Source organism: Sinocyclocheilus rhinocerous, unplaced genomic scaffold, assembly GCF_001515625.1.
Source record: "Sinocyclocheilus rhinocerous isolate Xijiao unplaced genomic scaffold, SAMN03320098_v1.1 scaffold1874, whole genome shotgun sequence".
In the NCBI taxonomy this organism is placed as follows: Eukaryota; Metazoa; Chordata; class Actinopteri; order Cypriniformes; family Cyprinidae; genus Sinocyclocheilus; species Sinocyclocheilus rhinocerous.
In genome coordinates this window covers 208,737-220,308 of record NW_015626862.1, presented here as the reverse complement: position 1 = coordinate 220,308, position 11,572 = coordinate 208,737, and the positions used below count along the sequence as shown (strand labels likewise).

Below are 11,572 nucleotides of genomic sequence, written 5' to 3'. Positions count from 1 at the left end.
TTGTAGCAATTGTAGCAATTGCCAAAAATACATTGTATGGGTCAAAATTATAGATTTTTCTTTTATGCCAAAGATATTAAGTTTTGCACCCTCAGATTCCAGATTTTCAAATAGTTGTATCTCGGCCAAATATTGTCCTATCCTAACAAATGGAAAGCTTATTTATTCAGCTTTCAGATGATGTATAAATGTCAATTTTGAAAAATTGACACTTAAGACTGGTTTTGTGGTCCAGGGTCACATATGTTGATGGATTTTGATATGAGAGCACAACAGGGGATGGACTTTTTCACTGGAGGAAACATTACTGTGGATTATGGCCAGAAGCAACAGTTTAAAGTTAAAACGCCTTGATGGATTTGTTTATTCTAAAAATGCAGCATTTCACACTACATGACTGGAGTCATGTGGATTACACTTGTGGGATTATTGTGACGTTTTTATCAGCTGTTTGAAATGTCATTCTGACGGCACCCATTCACTACAGAGGATCCATTGGTGAGCAAGTGATGTAATGCTAAATTTCTTCAAATCTGTTCCTTCATCTACATCTTAGATAGCATGGAGTTGAGTAAATTTCCAGCTAATTTTTATTTTTGGGCGAACTATTCCTTTAAGCAGATGGCAAAGAATTTGGTCCCATTGTGTCTCAGTCTACAATGCAGAAGAGTGAATATCAGCGTGACACATATACCACTAACAGGTGCCAGGAAATGACCTGGGCTAAGGCTAACAAAGTATGCATATCACTCAAACACAGTAGAGCCTGTTTCCCAATATTAACGTCAACACTAATGATGCTCATTGTGATGTTTGTAAGTTGAGCCTCGTGCCTAGCTCTTAGACTGAGGGCCAGGGCCAAGTCAAGCTTCTATTTTGTGTTTGTTTCATGGCTGTCTGGCTGCAAAGTTTTTTACAAGCTAACAAGGAAGCCTCCCCTGTCTGCTATCTCGTTAAGTCCTGCTGAGAATCTGCAACCTACAAATATCCACAGAATGATGCAATGGCCAAATCTTTATCTTTAAAATATTATATTTGTATTATATTTATTATTTATTATTATATTTATATTTTAAAATGCAATACTGTATTTAATATTAATTTATTGTTATTCATTTTTAAATATGTTTTGCAGAATTTCCCCAAAAACAGTAACAGAAATGGAGAAAAAACATTTCAGTCTAGGCCTAGTCATCATACACTACTGGCCAAAAATTTTACATAAGATTTTTTAAATGTTTTTGAAAAAAGTCTCTTATGCTCTCCATGGCTGCATTTTTTTATATCATGAATTTATTAAGAACAGTAATATTATGAAATTCTATTACAATTTAAAATAATTTTCTTATATATATATATATATGTATGTAGTGTATTTGCACACTATAGAATTCATTTTGTATTTTTACACTTTGCTTCATTTAATATTTAGCCATTAAGAGATAGGTTTTATTATGTTATCATAAATGATCCCTTGCAATGTAATTAAAAAGAAATGAGCAGAGCAGAGTCAATTTTCTTTCCACTTAAGGTTTAAGTCACGTTGACACTGTCATTTGACATCTTAAACTCCTTACTAACATTGTGTCATGCAATATTAAAAGATCTTTAGGCAGCCAGAGACAAAGCAAGACATTTGTGATCAAAATTTTAATATTTTCCATGAAATTATCTGATGGTCATCACAGACACACATAGGCCTGTCACGATAACAACTTTTTGTACGTTATGTACGAGAAGCTGCAAAAGACACAGGTGCAAGTGGAATGTACAAAACATGGTGACAATATTTTTTAAGTAAATATAATGGGCGATATATTGCGTCACCAAAAATTATTGAGGTCATGTACATATATCGCGCGATAGTTGATATATTGATTATTACGACAAGCCTAGACACACACACACACACACACACACAACAGAAGCAACATAGTGTTTCCTTCTCCACTTCGCAGGACAGGATTTTATTGCATAGCTGGTTTTGTGGCAGTGCCAGATAGATGACTGGGCATTTGCAAAACAAATAGGCTGTACATTTAAAACAATGCGTATTGGTGTCTGTAGTCCCCTTATGCAAAGCAGAACGTGTGGATGTTGCCAGATATAGCGGTATGTGTTAAGAGAATACAGATGCTGTCTAACCAGACCTGCAGGCTCATGCCTTTTCCATCAGTTCACCTATTGTACCTTTTAAAGAATCAGATGATTAAATGTTTGGTCTAAATACAAATCTAAAGGCTGTCTATTCTGCCCTACAAGACAAGACACAGCAACCGTCTGAACTGGATTGAACAGTAAGGATACATTAAATTGATCAAAAGTGAAAGTAAAGACATTTCTTTACTTTTCTATTTCAAATAAATGCTGTTCTTTTGAACTTTCTATTCATCAAAAAATCTGGAAATAAAACTTATTACGGTTTCCATGAAAATATTAAGCAGCACAACTGTTTTTGACATTGATAATATTTAGAAATGTTTCTTGAGCAGCATATTAGAATGAATTTCACAATATTACTGTATTTTTGATCAAATAAATGCAACCTTTTGAGTACAGACTTTTCAATAATATATATATATATATATATACTGTACACTACTGAGAGATGTACACAAATATATATAAAACCATTGGTCAGGCATATGCAGCAAGCAGTATTTTACCCTTGGTACCCCCTACAAATATGCTCTATAAACAACCCTCCTTTCTTAGATCCACTGAATGATTGCTCGAAACAAGTTTTGAATAGTCGCCTCTTTTTCTGTGGTTTCAGACATCTTAATGTCAATGACATGTGTGGGAGGGGAAGGGAAGCTTCAGACAAAGTATTGCATTCATGTTCAGTTACTGTACTGTTTCCCCCCCCCACACATTAACAATGGAACTTGATGGCTCAGAGAGTTTACGGTAGGTTCACACACTAACCGCAAACTAACCGCACCGTAAGTCACCGCCAGCAGCCAATGACTTTTGCTGATTTTCCATATACAAAAAATGCAATGATTGCATGTGTTCAGGCTTATATAAAAGCTGAAACTTTTCCAAACTCTAGTTTGAACGTTATATTTCTTTGCACGGTAATAATCTGGATCACTGCATCATTTCACTTTGATAATTGGCCATATTGGTGTTTTTATTCAATTTCAGTCCAATTTTCAATGTTGATTCTAAGCATTGATGTTATCTGAATATCAACATATCCTCATTGAGCCAGCAGCACTGCTCACAGTCTCCAGGTCCAACTAACAAAAACAAAGAGTATTTTTATGGATCTCAGTCAGTTAGTGCATATATGCAAAATGAGAAATCTGATTGGTGGTTTATACATACCGCACCAACGGGAAAGGCCAGAACAGCCATCATCCAGTCTCGTAAGCCAATGAGCTTCTTCAACTGTCTCTCTTGCTCCATACTGGCACTGCCTTTTGTCAAAAGGCTTGAGAGGTCAGTCAGGACACACACTCCAAAGAACACCGCCTGAATGACCTGACATCGGGAATCATAACATACTGGTTAGGAAAAAGTAATGTAGTATACCCAGAAGAAATGGGACACATCCCATCCATCAGATTTGTAAACTTCCAAGAACAATTATGTGGCATTTTGACTTTTCTACATTGTGACAAAGACATTGTAAAATAAATTAAAATGTATTTTATATTGTAACAATAGTTCACAGTATAACTGTTTTTATTTATTTATATACTTTTTATCTATATACAGGTGCATCTCAATAAATTAGAATGTCGTGGAAAAGTTCATTTATTTCAGTAATTCAACTCAAATTGTGAAACTCGTGTATTAAATAAATTCAATGCACACAGACTGAAGTAGTTTAAGTCTTTGGTTCTTTTAATTGTGATGATTTTGGCTCACATGAGTCTGGAGGAAGGGTGGAGAAGCTCATAGCCCAAGTTGCTTGAAGTCCAGTGTTAAGTTTCCACAGTCTGTGATGATTTGGGGTGCAATGTCATCTGCTGGTGTTGGTCCATTGTGTTTTTTGAAAACCAACGTCACTGCACCCGTTTACCAATAAATTTTGGAGCACTTCATGCTTCCTTCTGCTGATCAGCTTTTTGAAGATGCTGATTTCATTTTCCAGCAGGATTTGGCACCTGCTCACACTGCCAAAAGCACCAAAAGTTGGTTAAATGACCATGGTGTTGGTGTGCTTGACTGGCCAGCAAACTCACCAGACCTGAACCCCATAGAGAATCTATGGGGTATTGTCAAGAGGAAAATGAGAAACAAGAGACCAAAAAATGCAGATGAGCTGAAGGCCACTGTCAAAGAAACCTGGGCTTCCATACCACCTCAGTAGTGCCACAAACTGATCACCTCCATGCTACGCCGAATTGAGGCAGTAATTAAAGCAGAAGGAGACCCTACCAAGTTATTGAGTACATGTACAGTAAATGAGCATACTTTCCAGAAGGCCAACAATTCATTAAAAATGTTTTTTTTTATTGGTCTTATGGAGTATTCTAATTTGTTGAGATAGTGAGTTGGTGGGTTTTTGTTAAATGTGAGCCAAAATCATCACAATTAAAAGAACCAAAGACTTAAACTACTTCAGTCTGTGTGCATTGAATTTATTTAATACACGAGTTTCACAATTTGAGTTGAATTACTGAAATAAATGAACTTTTCCACGACATTCTAATTTATTGAGATGCACCTGTAAGCCAACAAAAGCTGAATGCCAACGATTAGTATATATAATTGAATAAAACGATATATAAACGACTGGGGTCATGTGGGTTACTTGTGGATTATTGTGATGTTTTTATCTGCTGTTTGAACTCTCATTCTGATGGCACCCATTCACTGCAGAGGATCCATTGGTGAGCAAGTGATGTAATGCTAAGTTTATGATAAAGAAACAAACTCATCTACATCTTGGATGGCCTAAGGGTAAATACATTATAAGGAAATTTTCATTTTGGGGTTAAATGTTCCTTTAAGCCCTAACTGAAAAGAGCAGTCAAAGCTGACTGAGGTGTAACTTGGTCCATTTTAGTTATAAATAAATAAATGAAATACAATTTCCATGTTTTTTTTTTGTTTTTTTTGGAAGGCCTCTCATTGACATGCAAATCAAAGCTGTCTTATAAAAGGAACACAATGGAAAGTTGAAGGGAAACTTGATGAAAGCCATGCATTCATCTTTGGTTGTCTCAAAATAGAATATGAGTATTTCTAAGTGCCATCATTTTCCAAGAGCAAACAAACTCGCATCACAAGAAACAGAACAATATACAGATAGAGTTGTCAAGCTTTAAAATGTTACAATGCATGACAGGCTGCAAGAAAACTGGCATTAGAATAATTTAATACACAACCTTTCCTCCATAACCTATTTCTCGTCTTAAGCTAATGTCTTTTTTTAGCCCATTTTTCCATTAGCGAACATTCATGATGAGTGTTAGGAGATTACTTTGACATTAATTTAAGATGGAAAGATATTATGGAATTATGTTTCTTTATTATATCTCCTCCACAGATATCCAACATGCAAATAAGTCTCCCATTAATACACTCTTTAATATTTCATTCCTCATTATCTTCCTGCTCCTAAATTTGCTTCCTGGTGTCTGAAGAAAGGAGAAGCCCTTCTAAGACTTCATATAAATGTTCGATTTGCCCAAAACCAATCTTTTATTGGAAAAGTCTTAAATCCCTATTACCAGCCGCCTAAAATGATCTATTTTTCTTACTTTACCCTGACTATTGCTTTTGATCTTTGCTTTTGCTGAGCTAAAAATGGATTTTCATCCTTTTCTCACATCATTTGAGAGTTAAAAAACAGCCATGGTGCAAGGACATGAAGCCAGTAGAGGCATAAAATCATTTATTAGCTATACAAAGTCTTATTTTGTGCTTATAAACAACCACAAGGATTTCTGGACTGAGACTCAAGTCTCCATGAAATCTAGTGAATTGCTTGTTTGAGGCTGGGAATAATAATAATTGGGCTAGGAAAACTCAGTTCTTATCAAACAACTTACCGGTACAGTATACTGCAGAAACAGTGGATTGCAAGACAGTCTTAGAAAATTAAGGTAATAACATTTAGTATTTGTGATAAAATAAATGTCATAAAACAACGTGCAATTGTATTAGTTCAGACGCTATGCATTCAAATGCACCATTTCAGTCTTAAAGTATTAGTTAGATGTGAACAGACTTTTTCCAACCCTATTTGTCTTAAAATCAAAGATTTTATAATTATACTTGCAAAGTGTTTGCAACATAGCAACTGCTCTCACAAAAATATAGGCTGCCTTTCATCACAGTAATGATACACTCAGAAAACCTGTGCATCTGTGCTAATTACACTCTGCTAATTAATGCACGGGTATCTCATTGTCAGATCACTGAAAGCTTTCGGCCACACTTGACCAGGTACTATATGTATGACACTGAGAGATCAATTCTATGCCAGGCTCCTCAAGTGTCCTATTGTGAGAATGGAAAGCCAAATCTGAACCCCTATATTTAATAACTAATGAAGCATGATGAAAACATAAATGGCTAAAACCACAGTTAACACAGTAGTAGTTACTTAGAGTGTTAATAAATATAACAATGCTACAGTGAAGTAGATCAGTTGTGGATAGTCAGTGCAGGTATTTGATCCAGACGTACTTGCATTTCTTGTGCCAAGATGAGATAATCTGCCTCTCTGAACGTGGCATGTGTTTATCGTCTGTTCTAATATTAGTTTCACACAGCCTCATCATCCAGGTTCATTATAGCAATGCTATGAGTGGTGTCAGAGGTCCTTAAATGCTGTCAGAATTAATCATTATACTATTACACAAAGCAGCTCAAACAATAAATCACGTCCATGTCTCTCTATGGTTGTGGTGAAAGTGAGTCTAGTTTTTCTATGCTTATGAACAATGAATAAACCTAAAACTGTCATCATTGTGTTTTTCAGGTTATCAAAACTATTAAAATAACCACTTTTCTAAATGTATTTGATGTGCACATATGAATGAAAGTTTGGGGTACGACTATTTTGGCAGGTAAGTAAGTAACATTTCTTATTTCTTATTGAAAACATTTGTGCTGCTTAATATTTTTATGGAAACCATGTTACATTAAATGTCTTTACTGTCACGTTTGTTCAATTTAATGCATCCTTGTTGATTAAAACTAGTAATTTCTTTCGAAAAAAAAAAAAAAACATACTGAGCCCAAGCTTTTGAACTATATATGTTAATTGTAGTGCAGCGACTACAGTGCATTAGAATTTCAAATAAGTACTAAGGATTCTGAAAGAAAACATCATAAGTGTTATGAAACAGCATAAGGTTTGAAAAGCTTCATCCACAATAATCCGAACACATCTGCACAGAACATATCTGTACATGAGATTATTCCCAAACAAGAATGGGAAAAAAAGCAGACACTGCACTGGAACAGATGTGTAAAAGTGAAGTGTAACAAAACAACTTTTATTGCTATTAAAAATCACTTAAAAAAGGGGGAGAAAATAGGCTGTTTATGTGGAAAACATGAGTCATTGGCTCACAGACTGTCATAACAGTCAATGTGTATGTGCGTGCATGCAGTTGCTGGTGCCTAATGTGACCTGCATTTACTCGAACAGACTGGTGCCTTATGGTGCCAGAACAAAAGGATGAAAAGGAAAAAGGATGCTTCAATTTCCTATGTAAAAACTGTAAATGCACCCTTAATTTGTCCTCCTGTGAACTGATCGTAATTCAGCACAACCCTTCAGAATAAGATTCATTATTAATGGTGTGAGATATGAAAAGCATGACATCATCATTAGAGATTTAAAAAGTCATTATGTCATGTGATTAACGTTTAATGCTCAGTAAATATGACGTAAGACTATTTGTGTTGGCGTTTGGACTCCTTTTTGAAGGAACCTGCATATTTCAGCATAACGGGCCTGTCTATATAATGCATTATGGAGATATCATATAAATATATATCAGGCACTGCATGGGAACGATGCACATGCACTTACCAAATCTATGAATGTAAGAAACTTCCAGCTACCGCCGTATGTTTGATGCGCGGGCATGTCTATGGCTTTGTAATTGCAGAGGATGGAAAAATAAGAGAGGAGTATCGCTACTCTGAGGATCTGTGATGGGATGAGCGCCATTTTCCTTCCCCCGTCGTAATTCCGTCTCAGGAAATATCCTGTTGACAGAGGGATGCTGTTATGCGGTGAGGAGGGGGAGAGGGTCGCGCGGATCCGTGCGAGACGTTGGTGGAGGCGGCGGATGTTCGCGAGAGGTTGTTGCTATAGTAACAAGCATCGCTGCCTGTGCAGAGCAGCTCGTGTCACTGTTCTTTGTGTCCGCGCATGCTCATTGTGTTAATTCCCATTAAGGAACGTTCAAGTCTCTGAAAGTTCAAACGTCCATTTTTCTGTCCAGTGTTTTAATTTTTTTTCCTATGAGCATTTAAGGGAACATTCCATTTGATCATTTATCATTTTTATCATCATGTGAAGGTCATTTTTGATGTTCTCTGAAGGTTCTGAAACGAGAAGTAACTTTTAAAAAATGTTAAACGAACATCCACATTTTTTTTCAGAATTTTTTTTTTTAAAATCCATGAACGATGTATAAATAATGTTTGCTGCTAATGTTTTGAGAACGTCATTAAAGACCAGATAACTCTGAGTCTTAAACTGTGATGGTTGAGTTTAAGTACTAAATCACTGATACATTTGACTAAGTGGACTATTGAAAACCTTATGGTTATTGAGATGGTTACCTTGTGCGAACTTACATCTCCCCAATTATATTATATTATATTATATTATATTAATTTACTTACATTTTCAATATCAGGCATAGAAGCTACCAGAATACAATGAAACACAAATAACCTTTCAAAAACAACCCTTTCTCACCAACCCATTTCTGAACAGTTTAACTGTAACCTATAATTTGAGTCGATCACTGTTTGAGAGATGTCAGACAGTAGCAGACAAAACATTTTTGCCCCCGTAAAACCTGCATTATGAAACAATATGGCAGCCAAAGAGGTTTACAGTGGAAAATCCCTTGCCACAGGCACATAAATGGTTCCCAGAACTAGCCATTTTAAGAGGATGGAGGAATGAGGATTAAACAACTATGCCTGCCTCCACTTAAAGCAGCGTTACAGGGTCTGGTGTGATTCCCATGACCTAGACTATACTGGACTATCTCGATATTACCTAAGACAGGGTGAATTTTTTTTCAGACCAAGGGATAATATGCATAATATACACAATTTTAGCCGTCACATCTCAAATTGCAATATGGAATGCTTTTATGTTTGGACTTACTGTCACTCACATGCCATATTATCACAGCCAAATCCACTTATTACCAGCATGTTATTGCTTTTTAAAAAATTTTTAATATCTTGAACAAATCAGGTCACTGAAGTTGATGTGTGTAAAATCCTTTTTTCTCTGAAATATTCAAAACCTTATATTTATCTAACTCGACCTAAGCCTCATGAGCAAAATGAGAAAATGCAAAGAAAATATAAGGCACACTGACTGCTGTGCAGGTTCTTCACCTACTGTGGAGTTTGGTGGGGTCTGCCAGAGTGCAAGAGTGCTCCACAGTTTGTGGTTAGCTGTGGGGAGCATGCAAGAGTTTCCAAAGCTGAGGTAGACTTGTTCACAGTAAGTGCACTTGAGTGAGATGCATGTGCATGTGGTTCTAGATGAGTGGGTCCTCCAGCAACCCAAAACTTCATCTCATTCGGTTGGCCCCAAGCTCTCTGACATGTGAAGCTCAGATTTCATATATGTGCAAGAATAGATCTCAGTGAAATGTGTTTATCAGTATGATACAGTGCCAAAAGTCTTGAAAACACAGATTAGGCGTCCCGTCTAACACTTGAAAAACATACTTGCTGAGTAAATAATACAGTCAGTCAGGCCAGCCAGTCTATTTTATTTTGGTTTTGTTTTTTTTAGGGTTTATTATGCAATAATGACCAGTTGACTGTACATCATCCCGCTTAATTGTTATACGCCTACTCCTCAAATCAATAAATATGCAAAAATCAAATACTGATTTGAGTTTAAATTATTTTAAAATTTTACCTGTGCATTATATTTGAGACTTCCACTAAGAAAAAAGTCCCTTAATGTGCAAAACAATTGGCCTTGCAACAAAGTGAATAATATCACTGTAATACCAAAGCCCTCTTTGGTCTGACTACAATCTATTTTAAAATACAATCAATGGAGGTAAAATGGCGCCAATTGCATTTGTATTAAACAAGAGAGCACGAGCCTGCGGAGTGATACAAGAGACAAGAAAGTAGCACCGGTTTCGTTACGGTAATATTGGTACTTGCTGAGTAAATAATACAGTCAGTCAGGCCAGCCAGTCTATTTTATTTTGGTTTTGTTTTTTTTAGGGTTTATTATGCAATAATGACCAGTTGACTGTACATCATCCCGCTTAATTGTTATACGCCTACTCCTCAAATCAATAAATATGCAAAAATCAAATACTGATTTGAGTTTAAATTATTTTAAAATTTTACCTGTGCATTATATTTGAGACTTCCACTAAGAAAAAAGTCCCTTAATGTGCAAAACAATTGGCCTTGCAACAAGGTGAATAATATCACTGTAATACCAAAGCCCTCTTTGGTCTGACTACAATCTATTTTAAAATACAATCAGTGGAGGTAAAATGGCGCCAATTGCGTTTGTATTAAACAAGAGAGCACGAGCCTGCGGAGTGATACAAGAGACAAGAAAGTAGCACCGGTTTCGTTACGGTAATATTGGTCTAATATGCAGCAGTGCATATGTTGCTTCTTGTCACATCAAAAGCAAATAGAACCCATTATTCCAGAACTATAGTTTACGCAAATACACGAGTGCTTGGCCAATGGGCGTATTTACTGTTAGTTGTTAGAATCTACAAAAGATCGTACAATACGTGTGCTGGCCAAATGCTAGTGGATACATGAGCGCACTTGCCTTAACTATAGGACTTTTCACACTTGAAATAGTTAACCATGGGTGATTCTAAACTCCAAGTAAATACAATTCTGGGTTATCTTGTTTCACGCTTCCCACTGCTCATAATTTATCCAGGGTTAACAATTAATCCTGGGTATTCATAAGAAGACATTTCACTTGTTTCACTGTAAGTTTCTAAACCCTGTATTATTTGCATCTTTGCCAGGTGAATGCAGCACACAATGTGTTTACATTAAGGCTATACTGTGCATCCTTATAGGCTAGATTGCCGACTGTACTATCAAGTTTTCCTGAATGGACTTTTTGGAACATAAAGGGGCTTTGCAGTGTGAAAACCCCATGTGTTTCTGGCTTTATAATCAATTATGCTGTCTACAATAGATGGACAAATGGACGAGGATAGAATTATCATGACTGAGTTGTTTTTGGAAGGTTCTCACACTGAACATTGCGACATTCAGAATCACATACACCAGAGAGTCACGTAAAACTTTGTATTATTCAAGTTTATCAAGTAATGCAAGAACAAACGTGTATAATGAATTAACAAAGAAATACTGCCTTTTGTTAATG

At 36.1% G+C, this 11,572-nt stretch overlaps 1 protein-coding gene across 1 annotated transcript in view; it reads right to left on the bottom strand.

The window, feature by feature from the left end:
- LOC107716484 (androgen-induced 1 (H. sapiens)) overlaps window positions 1-8,305 on the bottom strand; it is a 40,189-nt gene extending 31,884 nt beyond the window's left edge. Inside the window, exons 1-2 of the mRNA XM_016522961.1 lie at window positions 8,009-8,305; window positions 3,334-3,489 (exon numbers count right to left, since the gene is read on the bottom strand). Of these exons, the coding sequence (XP_016378447.1) occupies window positions 3,334-3,489; window positions 8,009-8,149 (297 nt within the window). The 5' untranslated portion in view covers window positions 8,150-8,305. The remainder of the gene's footprint in view (window positions 1-3,333; window positions 3,490-8,008) is intronic.
- Window positions 8,306-11,572: the final 3,267 nt, after the last annotated feature.